The 22655-nt window shown below is 54.9% G+C and overlaps 1 protein-coding gene across 2 annotated transcripts in view; it reads left to right on the top strand.

Annotated features, from left to right (window-relative positions):
• Positions 1-3701: 3701 nt before the first annotated feature.
• Positions 3702-22655, top strand: part of PAX7 (paired box 7) — a 103970-nt gene continuing 85016 nt past the window's right edge. The window contains exons 1-4 of one of the 2 annotated variants that reach the window (XM_066372032.1): positions 3702-3813; positions 6398-6633; positions 7197-7326; positions 8264-8392. In XM_066372032.1, the coding sequence (XP_066228129.1) occupies positions 3729-3813; positions 6398-6633; positions 7197-7326; positions 8264-8392 (580 nt within the window). In that variant the 5' untranslated portion in view covers positions 3702-3728. The remainder of the gene's footprint in view (positions 3814-6397; positions 6634-7196; positions 7327-8263; positions 8393-22655) is intronic. The other variant, XM_066372033.1, reaches the window with a different exon arrangement.

Below are 22655 nucleotides of genomic sequence, written 5' to 3' on the forward strand. Positions count from 1 at the left end.
ACAGGGAGACTGCGGGAGAAGGCAGAAAGGCGAGGAGGAAAGAGACGAAAAGAGATAGAAGAGCCTGTGAGACTGTGTGTGCATGTGTACATGCGCGTGTGCGTGTGTGTGTGTGTGTGTGTGTGTGAGAGAGAGAGAGAGAGACAGACAGACAGACAGACAGACAGAGGAGGGAGGGAAGAAGAAGCAGAGAGAGAGACAGGGAGAACAGGATGAGAAGCTGAAAGGAAAACTTGCCAGGCCAAGCCCAACCAAACAGTCAAAATGCAGACGGTGCCCCCTCAGCAGAGATTGGAGGTCTTTGGAGTTGATTAATGTCTCTATAGGGGTGAACTGGGGCAAGGAGGTGAGCAAGGGGAACTGAGAGGAGGGGGAAATATTACCCCCACCTCCAGCTGCAGCCACCCCAGTTCCCAGGTAAAACCCCCCTTTCCCCTGCTGGATGTGAAATCGCCATTTCACCCCGCCACACTTCTTAATTGTTGCAAAAATCATTTGTGAAATTGGTCTCCAACAGGCGAGAACAGCCATGCTCATTCCAACAGACACCCCCTTCCTCCCCCTCTGCCTGCCCCGCAGGAGCCCACGGAATCCCCAAGCTGCGAAAAGCGAAAACAAAAAATGAAATCGCAAGGTTGACATCGCCAGCCCCCCTCTGGGGGAGTCTGCTGGGGGGAGGGGTGGCTCCTGTGCCACTGGACCCACAGCTGCAAGTCAAGCCGGCTGCCAGAGAGGGCAGGAACCACGCCAATGGTTAGGTGGTCCTGCAGTTCCAATGTGCCCAGCAACAGCTGATTGGTAGACCTTGAATGGAGGGGTATGCTGGCCCCACCGGATTCAGAAGAGGTATCGATGCGCAAGTCTGAGAGGAGGAACAGAGTCGGTCAGTGTCCACAGCAGGTGCACTCCAGAGGTCCAGAGGTCTTTTCTCTCCAGAGACTGACCAAAACACCACTTACACCTTCTTGCTGGCACCTGGAGCTATGCTCAGGCAATATGGAAGAGATTCAAAAACATAAACACAGACAGAGACCCTCACTAATGAACACATACACTCACACCGGACCGCAGCCTCCAGCAGACCTGCGCACAAACCCACCTTCACCGACACATGGACACACTGGCCCGGTCCACACACAAATAGAAACGGTGCCTTAAATCCTTCCAAACCAAGAGGAATATCTGATTGATGAATGAATGAATAAATGAATGCACAACACATGTAATACGTGTATACATATGTGAGTATTACATATACATATATACACACACACATACACATACATGAAATATACAACTACCTCTGTAGGTCAAGGCAGGCCAGACCCTCAAGCAAGATGAGATGTGAAGGGGACTCAAGTCTAACCCTTCTTCCCCAGACCCACACACTAGGGCTTAAAACTTCACCTCCAATCAATCTCTCCTGGGGGCAGTGGATATAGTGGGATGGTATCTCCATGAAGAAAAGGGATCAGAAAACCTTGTAGGGCTCCTATAACTCAGGCAGCCTGGCACCCTGGTCTGGGCAAGGCAACCTGGTGTTTCCGTTCTGAATTCTAAAGCTACTTGGCCTCCCCCTACTAATTTTGGGGCCACTGGAGGGGGTGGGTTTAATAGCTTTTCAGTAGGCCCCCCATTCCTAGAGGGCCTCCTCCTCCCCAAGATCCTGAGGAGTCCCCTGTGCTGGGAGAGAGGGGAGAGAAGAGAGTGTGTCACATACTGAGAGGGCAAAGGTCACAGGTGAGGAAAAGGGGGGGGGAAGAGGCACAGTGGGGCCAGCCTGAAGAAAGCCCCCCAGGCCAAGCCGAGGCTGACCCCAGCGCTGGGAGAGGGCGGGCAGGGGGCGGGCTGGTGGGCTGGGGGCGAGTTTGGGGGCTGGGTTTATTTTATTGTATTTTGCCTGCAGCGCTGGGCTGGAGACGCTCTTCCCCGGGGGAGACAAAAGGCCTGCAGTCTCGGCGTCCTGCCCCGCTGGGAGGGCGTTTCGCCCGTAGGACTCGGGGTCCGAGGCAGAGGCGTCTAGTCACTCTGGCCCAGGAGGACGCAGAATTTCGGGACCTCTGATTACCCCCACACACCCGCTCCTGACCCTTCAATAAGGTCATTCCCCCCTTAGGAACCCCCCACTCCGCCTCCAAATTCTGAGCGGAAGAGCTAAGATTTGAGGAGCTCCTGGTGGTTCCAAGTGCTGGCCCGCGCCCTCCGTCCCACCTCCTACCCCTTCGGACCCCCAGATCCTGGGCGCCCACTGGCTGCTGTTCAGCCTCAGAGAACCAAACTACCTGCTGGAAACGGGTTCTGGGTGTGCCGGGGGAGCGGGCCTAGCAGGGTGGGTTTCACAGGCTGGAGCTGGGCAAGGCGTGGGGGGCTGGCTGGGGCGGGGGAGCCGCGTCCCTAACACTTGGCAGCCCTAGTTTCCTAAGGACCGGACCCGGCCGTCACTCTAAGCTTCTCAGAGCTGCGGGAGGCCTGGAGAGAACCGGACGGACACCGGGGCTCAGACGTCATTTCAGGCAAAGTCATAAATCGCTCCCTTCAAGTCACCCCCGGCCCCACTCGCGGAAAATTCAGTGAGTGAAATGAAGGAGAAGATGTGAAATACAGCGGACCCTGGCCCTGGGAGGCCGGAGAGACGGCCAGAACCCAGAGGAGCCACCAGCCGGAGGCAGACATTCCCATGCAACCCGACCGCGGAGAGGGGCCGTGGGCGACCGGGGGGCTGGGCGTTCCGCGGATCCGGCCCATTCGTCAAAGGAAGACACTTGGACAAAGTTGGCCCCCTCTCCTTCTCCCTCCTCCCCCAGCCCCCGGCCTCCGCTCCCTCTGTTTTAACGGGCAGTTCAAATTCTCCCCCCAAAACCAGGTCGAGCTGGGGATTAGAAAAGAGAAAAAAATATATTCGTTGGCGATTTCTTTTCGTTATTGGTTCTCAGCTCCCTTCCGCCCTGGCCCCCTTCCCTCCTCATAAATAAAAGAAAAGTCCGAACCTATCAGATCTCGTTTGCTGCCTCTGCCTCCTCCTCCTCCTCCTCCTCCTCCTCCTCCTCCTCGTACTCGAGTTGAGCACTTTTGCACAACTTACCCAGAGAGTCACCCCCTGTCGCCACCCCTCAAGCCCCGAAACCCGAGAGCCACCTTCTTTCCTCCCCAAGTGTTCTGGGGGCGGGGTGTGGACGCCTGTGTGTAAAGAAGTAGCGAGTGTGGTCCAGAGAAAGGCGTGGAGAGGAGTGCGGGGGGGGGGGGGGGAGAGCGAGAGAATAAATATATAAATAAATACGAAAAAGAATCCACTCCGCAGCCTCCCGGCTCAGAAACTTTGGCCCGGAGCGCGAGAGCGCGGCGCCCGGCGGTCCCAGGCTGGGGGCCCCGACTCCGGCTGCGTCCCCGGGTCTGCCCGGCGCACCCGCCCGCGCAACTTCTGGCGGAGCGAAGCCGGCAGAGGCGGACTTGGGGTTGGTGTGTTTGTTTGTTTGAACTTCCTTGTCGCCACCTTCCCTCCCCCCAACCCCCCTCCGCCCCTGCTTCGCCCCCTCCCCAGCTTCTGGACGCGTTGACTGCAGCCGAGGGTGGGGGGGTGGGGGGAGGCAGTGTGTGGGGAGGGGAGCGGGAAGAGGTTAAAAAAAAAAAAAGAAGAAGAAGAAGGAAAGAAAGAGATCGCAGCAGGGGTGAAGGGAACTGACGGGAAGCGATTTTTGCCGACTCCGGATTCGTCCCCGGCGCGCGCTAGAATGGCGGCCCTTCCCGGCACAGTACCGAGAATGATGCGGCCCGCGCCGGGGCAGAACTACCCCCGCACCGGGTTTCCTCTGGAAGGTAAGAGCGCCGGGCTTGCCTTGCCTCTCTCCTCTGCCGGGAACTCGGGGTCCTCCGAGAGGGGGCCGTCTCCGGGGGGTGGTGGCGGCGCCAGCGACAGCATGAGGGCCTCCTTCTGTCTGGGTCCAAGTCCGGGCGCCAGACCCAGGAAGTTTCTGAGACCAACACTTGTCGGGTTTTACGTGGGTTTCGCTGACCCGCGCGCGGCCTCAGCTTCACGGGTCGCGCAGGCTCTGGCCTTTACCCGCAGAGCTGAACGCGTGGGTTTGGGCTCCTAGTGATTTTCAGGTTCTAGTGAATTTCAGTTCTTTCCACTATTTTCAGATAACCCCCCACACACACACACACCCTCTAGTACTTTCTCGGCTCTCTTCGTTCCTCGGTTGCGGGCTTTCCACTCCTGTTTTGGATTGTTCTTTTCACCTCGGATGGTCTTCCAATCCCTTTTATTTCGAAATACCAATAATGTGTGATTTTTTTTTTTTAATGTCTAAACGGGAAAGTCTATCCGCTTCTTCCAAAGCAACACTCAGAAACTACTTACTGCTTTGGGATCTGGAAACAAACCAATTAGAAATGATAAATAGTAACGAACATCCCACCGTCCAAACTTTTCTTTCGGGCTATCGAACTCTGGAGCTCTCCCAGGAGAGAACCTCAAGACGGCGAGGGGGGCACGGCGATGTGCCAACAAGGGGAAAGCGTTCATTTTGTAACATGTCCTTCCTAAATATCCAGCACCTGGGACGGGCGGCGAACCGCTTCCCGGCTGCAGAAGGGGCTGGGGGCGCGCCGCCGAGATTCCTTCCTGCGTTTTTGTTTTGTTTTGTTTTAAAACTAATGGAAGATCCTCGACCTGTCAACTGGTAGATAATTCAGCTCCCGGGGGGGTAGGTAGCCCAGGGTGTCATAAGAGACCTGGCTCGCGAGATAGGTGAGACTTTTATTTTTTAATTACAGTTCTTGATGATTATCTGATCCCCCCCGTGCGTGAGGCAGGGGAGAGAAGGCAGGGAGGAGATGGACAGGCAGGCAACCGGCTATCTGGGGAAGTGGAGGGGGGTCCCTCTGGCAGCGAGACGGCGCGGGTCCCTGAATTAGAGGCGAAGACAGTGGCTCCGTGATCAAGTGCGCGCCAGCAGCCACGCAGGCGGGAGAGCGCACCAGCCCGGGGATTTGCCGTAGCACTCTCCTGTAGCGAATGCAAGTAAAACAGGCAGCCGAGGACGCGCGGCGGATTAGAACAGTATTTGCCCAACATGACGGAGAATACTGAGGAGAGCCGAGTGCCGGTCGTTCAAGAGGCTCTTGAATATAAAGTTGGGCGCTTGAGAGCTCTCCAGCGCTAATGGCATATCCCGCCACGGAGACCGAGTGACTCTGACTTGGCGACGCACGATTTCTGATTAAATCTGAGGGTGGCTTCAGACACCTACTTTTACAAAGAGAGGTGGGGGGACCGAGATAGCAAGGGGAGAGGCGTTAGGAACAGCGCAGCAGCCGAGCCTCTTCTCGCCTCCTCCCTTCCAATTATGCTGTCGGCTCCCTCCACTACGGCGGCTGTGAAATCGGTCTAATCTGCCAGATCCCCGCAGCCGCCCAGTCCCCAAATTGGGGGGATCGAGGCCGGATTAGTGCGCCGGGTGTCCCCTAACCTTCTGTGAGGAAACTGTGTAGATTTTGCATTAAGGCGAGGCGTTTTCCTCCCCAGCGCACACTAAGAGAGACTGTCTTCTTGGTTCCCAAAGTCACCCATACCCAGGGACTTGCGCCATCTGTGCACCACCCTCTTCAGAGCTGCACAGACAGTTCCTAGATTTCTAAGTCCAAGCTGGTATTTGATATAGGAGACTGCCGACCATGGAGCATGTCCCCAAACTGTCCCAAAACGAAATCAGAACTTTGAGAGAGGTTAGAAGCAAGAGGAGGCTCTGGAGGGACAACCAGGTGCCCCAAGAGGCAGCAGCCAACAACATTATGTCACCGGTCCTCTGCTATTTGGTTATGGGTAGGACAGTCCTGTGGCCGGGTCCTGGGCTGTAAATACTAGTAATCAACCAGCCCCTTCTAGCCCCTAACAAAACGGATCAGTCTCGACCACTTAGAGCCTGGAACTGACCAGATGAGCCACATCTCACCTGGTAGCAGTGTCTCTAAGAGGCTGGCAGACCTGCAGCCCAAGCTGCACCCTTGGGGGACAGAGAGCCATTGGTCCCAGAGCCTCCAGGCTCCACCAGACTCTTGGCTCTGCCCCTGTCTCTCTCCCTCCCTCCTTCTCAGAGGCATTCAGATCCCCCAGGTGTGTCCTCATTCCCTTAGTGTGGCAAGACTGAGGACGCAGAGCACCTGGAAGGACTCTAGCAGTCAGCTGTGACCCCTTTCTCTGTGTCTCTGCAGGACCCTTCCTCAGCTTCATGACAGTTTTTTTTTTTCTGATTGCTGTGGCTACAGCTCTCAATGTGGGGAACTCAGAGCTTTGAGGGGTCTTGGGGCTCAAGAAAAACTGGAGTCAAGGGGTGCACTCAATGTCTCGTCCCCATCCTCACCCTGTGCCTCTCTCCATCCTCTCCCCTCCCTTTTCCAGTGTCCACCCCGCTTGGCCAAGGCCGGGTCAATCAGCTTGGTGGGGTGTTCATCAATGGGCGACCCCTGCCTAACCACATCCGCCACAAGATAGTGGAGATGGCCCACCACGGCATTCGGCCCTGCGTCATCTCCCGCCAGCTGCGCGTCTCCCACGGATGTGTCTCCAAGATTCTCTGCCGCTACCAGGAGACCGGGTCCATCCGGCCTGGGGCCATCGGTGGCAGCAAGCCCAGAGTGAGTGTCTTTGGCACAGAGCTGGCAGTAAGCCTTCCCACGTTTTGGGGGATCCTGGCTGTGGCCCTTTTTGCTATCCCTTGTCATCCAGTAGTTCTGGGTGACTACATTCTTCTAATGGAAAATACAATGGAAGAGTCCCCACCCCCAGATATACCCCCCTCTATTGTTTGAATTTCTCAGGGATGGGAATAACTGAGGTCCAGGTTGCCCTAGACTTTGAGGCCAATGAGTCATTGCAACATCTTTCCCAACCCCCATCACCATTCCAGACCAGGAATAATCTCCCCTTAGTCTTGCCTAAAATAGTGAGGAGGGGGATCCTGGGGGTCCTGATTAGGTTTCTACTTCCTTACTTACCTCTACCCTATCCCCACCCCATCCCGCTGCCTTCCGGGGAGCCAGAACCGGTTTCTTGAAAGGATAAAAGTCCATTTCAGAGGGGAGGCATGGTAACCAGAGCCACCAGCCTGGCCTGGGGCTCTTGGGAGGTTGATATTAAAAGTATCTCCTTCCCTCCACCCCATCTCCCCACTCCTACTCTCCCACTTCCACCTCTGAAGCAGGTGGCGACTCCAGACGTGGAGAAGAAAATCGAGGAGTACAAGAGGGAAAACCCGGGCATGTTCAGCTGGGAGATCCGGGACCGGCTGCTGAAGGACGGGCACTGTGACCGCAGCACCGTGCCTTCAGGTGAGCAGGCAGCTGAGCCAGCAGCGCGTACCTGAGCCTGGCCAGAGCTCCGGCTATGCAGGCTAGACGTGGGAGAGATGCTGGATGGCGGGGAACTTGGAGAAAAGTTGGGAGCAAAAGGGCAGAGAGAGAGGGAGGGCACAGGAGGAAATCAAAACCGAAAGAATGATGGAAGGAGAGAAGGAGAGGGAGGAAGGAAAGAAGGAAGGAAGGAGGGAAGGAAGGAAGGAAGGAAGGGGAAAGGAAGGAAGAAGGAAAAGGGAAGGAAGGGAAGGAGGGAGGAAGGGAGGAAGGGAGGAAGGGAGGGAGGCAAGAGCCAAAAGTTAATCCATAATGTTGAGTAAGAACAGGAGCTCCCTGAGTGCTTTCTCAGAAAAATGGCCTAGAGACTGGTTTGTCCCAGGAGGTTTGATCCCCATGGGCTCCCTGGACTCCCATCTGCAAGTCAACATTTCTGTTCTGTTGCTGCTACCAGACACCAGGGGGTCTCAAATGTGGAGGCCCTGGACCATGCTGCCTGTGAGAGGGAAAGGGGCCCGGGCGTGTGTGTGCAGGGGCACTCAGACACGCAGGACTGGGCACACCTGACTGGGATGGCAGCGGAGGGGCTGGGGGTCCTGCCTCCAGGGAGGTCCTGGGGAAGAGTGGGAATGTAAGTGCGTCTAGAGTATGTGATAGTGAAGGCACAGGGTGTGTATAGGAATGCACAGGTGGGTGTTTCTGCCAGGGTTGCTGCCCTGTAAGTGCCCCAGGTGGGTGACTTACTGCACTCCTGCCTCCGAGTAGGTGTAAATGCTTAAATATGAGTGTGAATCCCCTTGCAGTGAGTTAGGGGGAATGGGCTTCAGGACTTTTTTCCAGGGACCCAGGCAGCTCCGTGCTCCCTTGCCCCAACAACTTATACTCGCTCTTTTGCCTTTGAATTTCTGAGGTTTAGTGAGTTCGATTAGCCGCGTGCTCAGAATCAAGTTCGGGAAGAAAGAGGAGGACGATGAAGCAGACAAGAAAGAGGACGACGGCGAGAAGAAAGCCAAACACAGCATTGACGGCATCCTGGGCGACAAAGGTAGGGACCCTCACCGGGCCGCGACGCCAGAGACCACGTTCCCCCGCGCGCAGGTGTGCGGGCCAGTGGTTTGCTTCTGTCGCCCAGACTGGCGGACAGAACTTGAGCGGGGAACTCGTCGTCCCGGGGCAGCCGGGGGCCTCTCAGGGTTTGCGGAGAGCACCCCCGCGGTGCGCCCGGGGGCCGGGCCGGGCTGGGAGCGGAGCCCGGGCGCAGACAGGCTCTCGGTCCCCGGGGAGCTCGGCCGCAGGCGGTGTACGGTGCGCCGCCGGCCGCGCACCTAGTCTCGCGGAGGATTCCGGGGCGCGTGTCCTGCGGGGCTGGTGTTTTGGCTGCAGGTCCCTGTGTCGATTTATTATTTATAGGAAACTTGGGCAAAGGGGGCGGCGGGGGGTGGGGGTGGCGAGGAAGGAGGAGCCGGCCCGCGGCTCCCTAAATGAATTTGTTAACCAGACCCGCATACGCTCTCTAAACGGTCCCTTGAAACCCGGCCTGACAGTTGACTGACCGCCGCAATCAATAAAAATTAGCGAGGGCCGCGTGGGCCGCCGCCTCTCCATCCCGCCCGGCCAGTGCCCGAGCCGAGACAGCGCGGAGTGGAGAGGCTGATGGGTGAACCAATAAGGTGCTCTCCTCCCGCGGGGCCAGGAGTTGATGCTAAATTCCCAGAGCCCGGCTCGGAGGATCCCAGTGAAGGAGAGAGATCGGGGCTCCATTCCGCCCGTTCCCTCGGCCAGCGTGGCCGCTAAGCGAGCTGGGGTAGGTTTTCCCGGGAGGTCAGCTAGGGAAGGCGTTTATCTTCCAAACGCCTGCGTGGCCGGGACGGGGGACTGTGCTTTCATTTAGTGACGCGGGAAGTTCAGGAGAAGGGAAAGTCTTGCTTCATGATACCCTCTCCCATCGCCGTTGTCTTTGAGACTTGGTAAGTGTGCCTTAAGTAAGGACAGTGGGAGATATAAAAATAGAAGACTCAGAGTCACAGACTAACAGGAAAAGAAGCAGGTCCCCAAATACATGGGCCGGGAGACAGCGGGCAGTGGGGAAAGACAGTGGCCACCGGAACCTGGCGAACGGTGGCTTTGGGAAAAGTGCAGAAACTTGTACAGAGCACATCGTGTTTGAGTTTCCTTCCAGCGGTCCCTCAGGGTCCCCTCTTCTTGCTTCCCATGAACTCCTAGCCCAGGTCTCTCTCCAGTTTCCAGTTGTCTTTCCCAACCTTGAAGATGAACTTCACGGACAAAGCCTGCTTCCAGAGACAAGTCCCAGGGAGGCCCAGTCCCTACTGGGCCTGGTAAAAGGGGGGAAGATCCAGGGGGCGGAGGCAGCCCCTTGTGAGAGCAGCTTGGAGCTGGGGACAGGGCGGGCTATTGACATTCAGGGCCCCAAGTGGAGCCTTGTCCCACCAGGGACAAAAGGGGGTGGGAAGAAAGGGAGTGAGCTGTGCCTGGCACCCCGCTGTGCCCGACCAGCAGAGGGGCCCAGGTCTGAAGCAGGAAGGGCCCTGTGCTGCTAGGCAGCCCAAGGCTTGCCTGAGGCCACCCAGAGCCCTGGCACCCCTAATGGTGGCGTGGGGGGTGGGGGGACGCACTCCTTATTTTAGTCTGTATTGGAAAGGTACTTGGACTTCTTTGTGGGGTAGGAGACATAAAACTTGAATAATCTTTTGCAACCTAATAGGGCACGGCCGATACCACTTCTGGGCAGTACCCCGGAAAAGTACAAGCAGATTTGATTTTATTTGGAGAGACTTTAAGGGTGTGTGTGTATTTGTCTGGATGGCAGGGATATGCCCAATTCAGTCTGTAAGGAAACACAATAGATTAATTTCTTTTGAGAAAAGAAAAAGGAAAGGAGGAGGCTGGACAGATTTTGTGATTTTGGGGAAACACTTTGACTGAAAGGAGTTCAGGGGCTTCAGGTGCAGGTCTGGCCTTACAAAACCAGCTAACGGGCGACTTCGCTAGATAGAGGTTTTTCCTGCAGCAGAACCAGGAAGCTGCACGTCTCCAGGGTTGACGGAGGAGCCTGGCGGTTCCACTGGGGGAGGCTGCGCGCACAAGCACTGAGTCTGCGGACTTGAAAAATGAAATGAAAGCTACAGGCCTTCTGTCTGGAAAGTCCTGCAGTTTTTGAGTGACAGTGGGCGTTCTGGGCATTGTGACTGTGAGTTAGATGGCCATGTAGACACTTGGGTCTTTCGGTGTGACAGAAAGTACGTGGGTTGTATTCTGAGCAAGTGGGATTCTGAGTGGGTGTGCAGTGTCGTTGTAGATGGGTGTGAATAGACAGTGTGCGCCGGGATTGTCTGCCTATCTGTGGACAAATCATAGCCGCTCCCGATGGGGTACCTGGGCCAGTCCATGGGCACCCCGGTGAACTGCCCAGCTAGAACTTCTCTCTCTCCTAGGCCCCAGACATCGGTGTCATGGCCAAGTTAAAGGTGAAAAAGATCTCCCAACCTTCACCCAAGTTGACCAGGTGGGGAGAGGCAGAGAAGCCCCCATGGGCAGAGCAAGGGGAGGGGTGCACATCCTCAAACTTTGTTTTGGCTCCTTGCTTTTGACAAACGCTTTCTCCGGGGGTTGCCCCACTCGTGGCGGGGAGCCTCCGAAGAAGGGGTTTAAGAGCTCTCCTCTTTAAGCGCTAAAGAGAGATCCCTCCCTGAGTCCGTTTTTTCCTATCGTCCGCTTGGCATTTAATAATGTTAAGACTTATTAGAGCTGGTAATGAAAACTGGGACTGCTGAATAGGAAACTGTGTTGGAGAGGGGTGTAATAGCTTCCAGGCATGGTAAGAAACTATTTATCCGCAATCAGTCCTCACTCTCAGAGTTTGAAGCACAAACGTTAAGTTGAAGGGTTTTAAAGCAGATTAAATTGAGCTTTTATTTCTGTGCACTTTCATCTCTGAACAGCTCACTCCTGCTCCCCTTGGGCTGATATTCATGAGGCTGTCCATTTTTTTTTTTTTTTTTTTTTTTTTTTTTTTTTTTTGCTCTTATCCTTGTTAAGACTGAGTTATTAGGATTGTTGGTTGTGAGAATTTGCAAACCACTGCGGATAGGGGCTCCAGCCATGCTCTGTTCAGCCGGAGAGGGAAGTGGACAGTTCCCTGCCCTCATCCACTTGAACTCTCTCCTCCTCACCCCTTCTCTGAGAATCAGGGGACAGACAGGCAGGCCAGGGACCCAACTGGGAAAAGGTTTGAGGAGGAATGGAAAAGAACAAGATTTTCCTAACCTGAGCCCAGGAAGACTCTTGTAGGAAATTTGATAGGGGTTTGCACAGAATCAAGCCATTCTTTTATGGGAGCTGATGGAATGTGTGTGAAGAAATAAGCAATAATAATGATAAGAAACAATAACAACAGCAATAAACAACAAGAACACCAAAGCCTCAAGCGTCTGACAATGTACAAACTTAGGCTGGAACTGACCAGATCAGACATGGGGCTCCACATTGTTCTCCAGGGCAGAAAGCCCAGCAGGGTCACAATTAATACGAAATAAGGGGGAAAAGTAACAAGATTAACAAAGGAGAGTGTGCATTCTCCTGAGGGGGAGGGGTGTTGTTGATACTGGTGCCAAAGTCCCTGGGAGAATTTGCTGACTTCCGGGTAGGAAAGCCTCTCTGAAGTGGGGGCCGAGGAGTGTGTGTGAGAGAGTCAGATTTTTGTTTCTTTGCATTTTTTTCTTAATTTATCTTTAAAGCGGCACACTTACAGGTGTGGGGTGGGAAATGATGGAGAAGGATGGAAAGGAGGGAGAAAGCCCCCAGTGTCGGTTTTAGACACTTGTAAAAGGAGGTGGGGAACAATTTAATTTGGCAGCGGCGGTCGCTGCTAATGCGGTTTTTGGTCGTTTGCTACACAGGAGGAAGCTGTTTTGATTGTGTGTACAAGGACCTGCCAAATTTAATTAGGCTCCGGGGGAGCGAATGAATAGGGGAAGGGGGGCACGGCTCCCCTCAGCCCACACCGTTGTTTTTTTTTTTTTTCCGGCTTCACACCTGGAAGGGGCATTGTTTCCTGGGTAGGAGTGAACGGGGAAGGGAAAGGGGGAGGGGGCGCAGAGGGAGAGGGGCCTTGGGAGAGGGAGCAAGGGAGGAGACAAAGATAGTCCATTTATCAAGAAACAATCTGCATTGATTTAAACCAACAAGTTCCCTCCTCTGTAAATGTGTGTTTAGAGAAAGGTAATTGACACTCCACCAAATCAAAGGATTACCCCGGGTTGGCAATCTAATCAAACAGAGTCCAGGCGGGATTTGAAGCTGTTCAGAGTGGGATCAGCTTCGCATAATGGGGGCTCGGAGGAAGATGGGAGGGTGTCAGGCAATTCCCTGGCTTCAGGCAGCGCTGGGTGGTGGGTAGTCAGAGAGACCCGAGGGGGAGAGGGCGGGGGCGGGGGCGCCGGGCTCCAGTGCTGGGGGGGGGGGCCTGGGTGGGGGCGGGGAGCCCAGGTGGGAGGGTGGGGGGAGCCCAGGCGGGGTGGGGGGGCGCTGGGGGAGAATATCCGGGGGACGGAGCCCCTGGCGAGGCCACGCGGGGCAGACCAGACTTCCCCTTTTCTCCCCTCCATCCCCCGGCCCGAAGAGGAGAGAGGGGAGGAGGGAGCCGAGACTAAGGAAGAACAACAATGAGATAACTATTACAAAGGCAAACACTGGCGCTCGCCGGCTTGCAGCCCCGGAACCCGCGGCAAATAAACAAAAGTCGGCTAACTGTTTGCCAGATAAACTCGTGCCTAAATCGAGTGTGACGGGCCAGGAGAGAAGAGACAGAAAGAGATAAGGTTGGAGGGGAATGAACGACTATAATCTAATAGACATTTAGAAAACAAACTTTAAACAAGGGAGAACAGGCGAGCGGAGGGTAATTATCTGCCCCCAGAGACGAGGGAAGACGTCGGGGCGCTGGGGGCCCGGAGCCGCGGCGGAGCGGCGTGGTGGGGGGGTGCCGCCTCCGGGACTCCGCCGGAACCGGAGAGGGTCCCAGGGGCGCACGAGGGAAGGGCTCGTCTCCCACACTGAGGTCCCCGCGCAGCTCCATTCTCCCGGTTGCGTTTCTAAACGGGGTGGGGTCCTCCGCTGCCAGGGCTTGCGAGTTTTAAGTTCAGCTCCTCGGGGCACGCACCACCACACACCGGCTGTTTTCAGACGTTTGTACCTAAAAGACACCCGTGCACAGCACAGCCGTTAAAGGCATTAGATATTTACCAGTTTGAAATAAGCCTGGTTAAGAAGAAGAGAGAGAGAGAGACGGAAAAGATGAGGCTGGGGGTAGACTTCAAACGAATTCATCACTCGGAATGGTGGAGGGGGGAGATTTACCAGACAGTATTGGGAAGTTATTTAGATATTAATAACACATTTTCCTGAGGCGCGACCACGGCAGCCATCTGCACTGCTCTCCGAGCTATTTGGCTGGGTGAAATATGGGCGTCTCAAATGTTGGGAAGAGATAACGCAATCAGGCTAACCCTGGTCCTAAAACGGCATCGCTGCGTTAAACCCGGATTAACCTCCCCCAACCCCCCCCCCCCGCCCCCTCCCCTTTCACAGCTTTCCAAATTTTTCAGTGGAGTTTACATGGAAGGATTTAAAAGCACATATAACAGTCGCCTTAAAGCAGTAAGGTGATTACTTGGGACTTTTTATTTAAAAAATAAAAAGAATTTCTGAAAATGATAGTTATATATTACATGATACATAACCATGATATTAAAACATATATCATTTTATATAAGGAGAGAGGGCTAGTATACAAATGGGATTTCCTTCTAGGTTGGTTGTCTCTTTGGAGTTCCTACATGATGAGGCTTCCTTCCTGAAGGGAACCTAAGGATATAAACATGAAGTGTCCAGGAGCCCTGGTTCTGGCCCTGGAAGCTAGAGCTCTAAAAGCCAGACAGAACTCACACCCCAGAAGAGACAGTGCCCGGCGAGGGGAAGACTTCCTGCTGTTAAAAGCACAGAATAGAAACCCCAAAAGGGGAGGTCCTCCAGGGGCTTTGGGGCCTTGAAGGCCAAGACAAAGAGGGGGACACATTCCATGAATTCCAGGGGAAAAAAATACCTCTTTTCCCTCACCCACTCTAGACTAATGAGGTAATTAGAAAACCCAGTTGGGGATGGGGATGAGAGGGGATTGGAAGGTTAGGATGCCCCCCTCAGTTTTTGCTGTCCTAAGCCTTCCCTTCCCCCAACTCGGACTGAAAAGAGGAAAAGGTGGAAATGGGGTCAATGCTTTCTGACCTGCTTTGGAGCGATTGGCCCTGGCTGGGGTCGGGCAGGGGGAGGGAGGGAACTCGCCTTCCCAAATCGAATCAAGGCAGAACGGTGACCTAAGGGGGAAACTTCGCCATTAGTAGATAGATCTCTCCAAAACTTCAAACAAAGTGGGGGGGGGGGGAGTCGAGGAAAGAGTCCAGAGAAAGCGCGGGGGGGGGGGGGGCATGCAAGGGGAGGAGCCTGGAAGAGGAAGAGATGGGGTCGAGGGCAAAGGGGAAGTGAGAGCCAAAGAAAGGGGTGTAAGGACGGGAATGTCAAGGAAGGGGGGGGGTCCACTGCACTTGAAACTTCAGCCAAAAAAGAGGAAAAGCGTCTGGGGCCGCGGCAGCCTCGGGAGATTTGAGGGGAAGTTGTCTGCTCCTCAATTCATGTTCTGAAGAAACCCCTCGAGGGTACTTCAGGGCGCCTTTGGCGCTCACCTGGCGGCCGGCTGGGCAGTGGAGTGAGGGTGGGTTGCAGAAAGCCGCGGAGCTCTGCAAGCCTGCTGAGGATGGATGGATTGGTTCGATGCCGGAGACATTAGATTCTAATGGACCTTTCCAAGTCTTGGTTGCTAGGGCCACGAGGATGCGCTGGGCCTGAACCCGGCCAAGACCAAGAGAGGTGTGGGCAGAGGCCAGGGCCGCGGGTGGGGGGACACAGAGCCACAGAGGTGGGATGAAAGAGAATCAGAAAGAAGAAGAGCATCAGGAGAGAGAGAGAGAGAGAGAGAGACCGCGCGCAAATTCAGAGCGAAAAAGACCAAGCGCGATAGAAGAGAACCTGAGTAGAGCGTTTGCGGACCGAGAAATGCAGAGGGGCCAGAGAGGCTGGGGGCAGCAGGAAGAAAGATACAAGTAGAGCCACCTAAAGGCTGGCCCTAAGACGGGCAGATCAGGAGAGGCCATGGGACCCGGAGACGGCCCGCGGGAGAGCGCGGGCGGATAGGGCGAGCGCGCAAAGCCGGACAGCGGCGGGAGGCGGGCGAACCGCTGTCCTCTTTTTGATCCTCCGCGGCTTCCCCTTATCAGAAAGCGCTTTCGGTGACACGGGCACAAAGGCAGTTCATCATATTACAGCGCGGCCCGGCGGCTTGCTGCGATCCCGCCGCCTAATTAGAGGCGAGCGAGTCGGGCTAGCGGGGCGGGAGGAGGCCGACCCCCTGGCGGGGGCCGGGGCTCCACGCTCCGACCCGAGGCGCTGGGAAGGGGCCGGCCTACGCGCTAGGTTCTGTCGGGACTCGAGCGAGGAAGGCGGGAACCTTTATTTAGAGCGTTGTAAATAAACAGGCCAGTCCTGGTTTCACTGCCGGGAGAGTGAGGCTCTCTGTCTTCTGTTTTTTTGCAACCGCCCCTTCTAAGTTGTCAACTTTGGGAAGGATGGCGCACAAGCCACCATGCCCACTCCCCAGCTTCGGACACTGCAGACCCACGGAGGGTGAGTACGGGTAAGATTACAATGAGCTGAAGGCTTCCTGCTGCTCTGGGTCCAGTTCACACCCACCAGTTCCAGGCGATTGAGAGTTCCGTCCCGGCTTCCTTGGTCTCTCAATCTCCATTTGAACCCAGCTGTGCCAGGCAGGGAGGGGTCCAGGAAGGGCAAAGTGCATTGTGGTGAGCCCAGGAAGAAAGAGTTCCAGTGTTCATCCTGCCCCCAACCCACTAGCAGTGTAATCTGGGACACACTCAACCTCTCTGGGTCTCAGTTTCCTCCCATAAAAAACCAGAGAATTGAACGAAGACAAAGATTCTTATCCTTTGGGAAGAGGGGTGATCCTGATCCCTTGTGAGAATCAGATAAAACCTAAGAAACATCATTCACGTATGTTTATACAGGCAGAACTCTTCAGATCCGTATAAAAGGGTCTGGGGGTTTCTAGGGGGCCACACCCCATTAAGAACTCCACATATGCGTGATTCTTGATGATTGTAGTATTCTTGAGGGAGTTTCTGATTCCAGAAGCAGAAACCCTGGGTGAGGCAATGGATTAGGAGGTGAGTGTGGTATGAAGCTGACAGCCTTCCCTCAGCCTGGCCCTTGCTGCTTCCTCCCCTTTCCAAAAGAGAGTGCAGCCCATTCCCCCCTCTTTTGGAAGGGTCTTTTCCGAGGTTGTTCTATGCAAAGATAAGCACAAATACTGAACTCCCCTTTTCTCTGTCCCAAGAAAGAAAAAGAGAAAAAGAAATTTCCCAATGGGGGGGGTGGTGAATTTTTTGATTCATTAGTAAAAATTTTTTGAGCACCTACTATGTATCAGGCATTGAGTTAGGCGCCCAGGAATACCTGAGCCAAGAAGGCTCCTGCTTTCATGGAGTTCTGAGCCAGGCAGTTGACTCAGAAGATAAACAAGTCCACAACAGACATGCCCCACCACTAGTATTTGTGTGATGTCTATTTGGGTATCTCAGTGCGCCTGCCTCCTTGCCAGGCTACCTCTGTGTTTGTGGACGTTGTGTGTGTGTGTGTGGGGGGGTCTCTGTGTGAACACACATCAGGATGTGTTTGGGGAGGAGGCTGAATCTGTCAGGTAGCCACCATTCTGGCCTCGCAAGTTGCAGGCGTCAGCCTGGACCCAGAAGCACTGCGGGTTTGAGCGGAGGGAGGAGCAGGAGCGGTGGGCCACCGGTCTCCTGAGCCTCTCGCCTTGACTGCGCTCTTTGTCTGAAGTGGAAAAAAGGACCTAAGATCAAAGAGGCCCCAGACCAGACAGAAAAAGAGGTGGGACTTCGCAAGTCAGAGCTTGGAAAACTCCACCCTGAATTTTGCTGGGGTCCTTTCAGTGGGACCCAGATGCATTGGAGCCCCAGGCAAGTGGGTGGCTGCCTCTCAGTGGGGCCCTCCCCATGGTCCCAAACCTCAGCGTGGGTGACAGGTAGTGAGGACCACCATGGCTTTGGATTCAAATTCAAACTAGAGTCTCTAGGTGACTGGAAAAGGTGTAGAGAAGGCAACATCCAGGGGAAGTTTTGTAGGGTTTATGAGTGGGCGCTGTGTGGTACGTTTGCGTGGAGATTGTGGGTCCGGGATCAAACCCTGATTGTCTGGAAACTTGTCCTAGAAGTCTGTACCAGGTTTATCCGGGCTGGATAGACAGCCCAGGTTCAAGCTCTAGTTTGTCTCCAGAGTGACAGACAACTCGGTGTTTGGGGGTCAGGATAACCCAAAGGATCCTTCTGCGAACGTCTCTGGTTCCCAGGGGAAGCTTGCAGGAGTGCCTCATCTCCAGTGTTCTCTTGTAACCACGACAGGACAGATGCTGCCGGTCAGGTCGAAGGAGGCTTTCCCTGGACTTTGCGCTAAGACCAGCCTCCCGATCTCTCCATCCTTGCGGTTTTCCTCCTCCCCTGCACTTCTCGAGCTTGGGTTCACCCTTTTGAGGGTCAAAGTCCCATAATAAAAACAAAGTCCAAGCCCTGGCCCGGTAACTCGGTTGATTAAGCATCTTCCAGATATGCCAAGGTTGTGGGTTTGATCTTTGCCAGGGCACATAACAAGTTAGCCAATGAATGCATATATAAGTGGAACAAGAAGTGATGTCTCCCCTTCTCCTTTCCTCTCATCAATGAATGGAGAGAGGGAGAGGTAGGAAAGAGGGAAGAAGGAAGGAAGGAAGGAAGGAAGGAAGGAAGGAAGGAAGGAAGGAAGGAAGGAAGGAAGGAAGGAAGGAAGGAAGGAAAACTAACTCCAATGTATGTGTGTGGGAAGAGGGAACAGCTAGGAGAAGTCCTTTTCCTCTGCTGTTTGCCCCGCGCCAGCCTATAACCCTTCTCCCATTCCCCCACCCCAATTGCCTGCAAATACTAAAATTCAAAATCTCTGTGCGTACCCTCCTATCTTAGGCGATGCAGAAGATTCTGAAATACTGTACTGGTGTTTCTGGGATTTATTGGAAGTGCTGAGAGTTCCTAAGAAAAGGGGTTCTGGGACTTTCTTAAATAGAGCTAAATTTCTCTCCCTCGGGAGGTCATATGATATTGGGTTAGGACTGTCCCCTCCATGGTCTGTACAGGTGACACCCAAGAGGTTTAGCTGGTGTGCTCAGCTACACGCAGCTGGTGATTATCGCTGTAAATGCCACTAAAAAAAAAACCTTTCCCCCGTCCCGGATACTTAGTAGGTTTGAATCCCGGGAGCCCATCCTCTGGTGTAGAACCTTGTTATTTCCGGTGCGGGAGCCTCAGTTTCCCTATCCGATTACCAGGTAAGGGCCCCTCCTCCCTTCCCAGGGCAGGAGGAAATAAGGGCCGGGAAAGTGCTTTGGAAACTAGTCAGCGGGTCCAAGGCGTGGGGAGGGAGGCTCCCAGCGAGTTTCTCCTCCTCCCCCTGGTCGCCCCCCTCCCCGCCGCCCTCTCGGCAGAGTCCCCGCTCGCGCATCAATGGCCACTTTAGAAATACAAACAACTTTAGAAATAAAGTAACCAAACCCCCGAAAGGGGCTTTGAAGGGGCGAATGCCTGGTGGCGCTTTACTATGCTGTGGGCCGAGGCCCCGGTCTAATCCCGCTTTCATTTTCACCGACGGCCGCGGGGGAAGCGCTCCCGGCCTCCCGGCCCCTCAGGAGGCTGATTAGGCCACAAAGAGTCCCCATTATCCCGAGAAGAAAACCGGGGGGCGGCGCGGGGCGGGGGGAGCCGGGGAGCCGCCCGCCCGCGCCCAGGCTATTGACTTAGTGGATGAAGTCAAGAGCGGGCGCGCTGGGAGCCTGGAGGGGGTGGGGACGGGGCAGGGGCGGAGAGACCGAACAAAACAGGACGCACAAAACCCCACAACAAAACCCCAGCTCCCGGCAAGGGGAAGCCAGGCCTGGCAGAGAGAGGGCTTCGTCTGCTGATCTTCTGCTGGGTCAGCTGCCCCGGCGGCCCGCTGGGGTGGGGGTGGGGGACTCCGCCGGCTTCCCCACCGACTCCAATCGGTGGCTTTCTTGTGCTGAAGGAAGGGAGAAAGTTACAGCCATGGAAGTAGCTGTATCTGTCGTTCAGTGCTGCCTGACTTGGGCAGACACCCTGGCTCGCAGACCTTCCCTTCCTCATCTGTGAACCCCGGGAGTTGTGTCCAACCGTCTCCAAAAGCCATCCCAGCTGTAGCCACCTGTGGACTGTGATCAGTGATGATCCAGTGAGTGGGTAGAGGCAACGCCACTGAGATGCTCCAGAGGAGATGCCTAAGTGAGGGGGCTGGGGGTCAGAAGGCGGGGGTGAAGAAGAAAGAGGTGCTCCACCCCCAGCCTGAAAGACATGAGTAAATTTGAATGAGGTGCCCTGAGAGCCTCAGTGTTCCTGTCTGCAGAATGGTCCCCTGGATGACAAGCTCAAAGTGCTTTGGGAGGAATTAATGTAATTCTATACAGTGCAGGGCAAAGGGGAGGCTGGGTAACTACAACCTTCCAAGCCCTTCTACCTCCTCTTCTCCCCAAGGCCGCTTTCAATCTAGAGACCACTCTCCCAGGACTTGAGGACTCATAGGGCTGTAAATCTCCAAGTGACCACCATTTTGGGGGTGGAGTGGAGTAAGGACAGGTACTCAATCATGTACAAATGAATAGCATCCTTTCATATCTGAGAGAAATAAGTGGCCCCTGTGGGCAGCTCCTCATTCAACAGAGGGCCAGGGGAAGAAGGCAGGAACAGAGCCATTTCTTGGGGCCCAGCAGCTGCTGTTATATAAATGAGCCGCCCCCCCCCCCCAGGTAGAGGCCAGGCAGCTCTGGTGAGCAGAGTAGAAGGGCAGGGTGAACTCTATGTGGTGGTTAAAGGAGATGGTGACATCATCCAGGTGTAAAGGAGGCAAGTAAGGGTATGCGACATCCTTCCCAATCATACCCCTGCCCCAGCCACAGCTGTTTCCATCCCCTTGAGCTCGGGGAGGTCTCAGCCCTGATGGGATGCCTTGGGAGTACTTTGTAGGTAGCTGGCTCTTTATTCGTTCATCCCGTACCTCTTTATTAAGCTCTCCTTTGTGTGGGCTGTGCTGGGGTGATATCCCTGGAGTCCAGGTTTCTGTTCCTTTAGGCTGAGTTAAGGAGTTAGGACTTATTCCAAGTCAGTGGGGAGTAATGGGCTGAGCAGAGAATGCACTGAAGGGCATGGAGAGGCCAGCTCGAGGTTCATGCTGTGAGGCAGAGAGAGGCACAGAGGGGATGGAGAACAGAGAGTGAGTGGGGGAGTGAGGGGAGGGCAGCCCCGTAATGTGGGGCGGGAGGAGTAGCTGTTCCCAGATGACTCCCACCCGCTGTCCAGGTGCGCTGGACCTGGGGCTGGCTGCTAGGTCAACTAAAGGGACCTTGGAATCCCTTTCTAGGCTGAGATCCCAAAGGATGAGTCAAAGTGGAGGAGGCTTCAGAGGTCATCTGGTTATTGCAGACTGCGAAGCTGAGGCCCAGAGGGCGTGGCATGAGCAAGCCCCCAAAAGGGAAAGGTGACTGGCCGTCTGGCAGCCGCCCTGGTAGAGGAGCAAAGTACACCGAAGTCTTGTTTCAGGAACTCAAAAGCTAGGGCAGCCATGAGAAGTTTGGCCCTTCCCCATCCCTACAGTCTCTTACTCTCTGTAAGTTCCATTTTACAGAGGGGGACATTGAGGCACAGAGCATAGCCCAAGGAAGTAGGGGGAAAGGGGACCATCTTCATAAGGCTGGCAGGAGGCCCGAAGGGCACAATCAGCTACTCTCCGTTGTCCCACCGGGACACCTGCAGCCCAGCACCCCCCACCCAGCCTTCGTGCACCCTGGATCCTCACGCCTGGTGAAGACTGTGGCTCAAGCCAGGACCCCCAACCACCACCCAACTGCCAGCACCTGTGGGCACCTACTGGCATCTTGAAACTTGACAGAGGCCACAGACCTGGCCCTCTGAAGGGCCTATTCATCTTCTGGGAAAAGCCCTTTTAGCAGCATGAAAAATCAAGCCCAGAGGGAAAGGAACTGCAGTGTGGTGGCTAGGGTTAGACTTGAGACCTTCCCATGAGTGACCCACAGAGTGGCCCTTTGGCACTAACTGCTGTGTGACTCTGGACAGGTCACTTAACTTTTCTGGTTCTGACATTTTGTTTGAACAATGGCAAGGCATGAGGAGCCCAGTGGTTTTCAAACTGTGTTCTGTGGCACCTTGAAGGGTTCCGAGCCGGAGGTGATGACAGCTGGTAGGCTCCTTCAAGCTCTGATAATCTGGACATGTCCACATTGGAGAAGAAAAACCAGTGTGACCCTGTTGACAGAAGAGACTCTGGTGAGACAGGGCTTTGTCCTGGAAAGGAGCTGGGATCACCTCCTATCTGAGGTTACTCTGGAGGAGGGGGAGGGCAGAGGCTCTGTTTACAAACGGAAATCAGAGCCTAGGGCTGTGGTTATTGGTCTTCAGAGATAAGCTGATATTGCTTATCTGGTGACAAATGATTCCCCTCCTCTTCTAATTCCCCTGATCAGAGAACTTTCTCTCCTGGCTGGGAGGTCCCTTTGGAGAGGAGGCATGGCTGGCCTCCAGCCGCTGGGCTCTCTACCTGCCCAGATTGCTCTGTGACTAGGGGAGGCAGTCCCTCTCCGTGCTTCCCCAAGCGACTGGTGGTGTGGCTGGCTGGATGGCAGTGTCACCTGGGAGCAGTCCTGGGAAGAGGATTTGCTGCAGAGTGTAGGAGATGGAAGAGCCATGAGCAAGAAGGGCAGAGGGTGTGCCTGCGCGGCCCGGCCGCTTTTGCAAAGCATGTGCATCTGGCTACGTGCTCTTTTTGGGACAATGGCTTTGGATAAGTTGCCTTGGTTGAGCGCCACTGGTCTGGTGCAACACCCTGTTTTACAGATGGAGAAGCAGGCCCAGAGAGGGGAAGGAACTTGTTCCTTATTACACAGTAAATCAAGAGCAGAGTCAGAACAGGGACCCAGTCCCCAGACTGTCAAACCAGGTACTATGAATGAAATATTCTTTCAAAGTCGCTGGGTCCCTTGCTTTTTATTACTATTGCCTGCAAGGGTCTGAGCTGCAAGGGCACCGTGCTTGGAACAAGGG

Source organism: Saccopteryx leptura, chromosome 3 (genome assembly GCF_036850995.1).
Source record: "Saccopteryx leptura isolate mSacLep1 chromosome 3, mSacLep1_pri_phased_curated, whole genome shotgun sequence".
NCBI classification, from domain to species: Eukaryota; Metazoa; Chordata; class Mammalia; order Chiroptera; family Emballonuridae; genus Saccopteryx; species Saccopteryx leptura.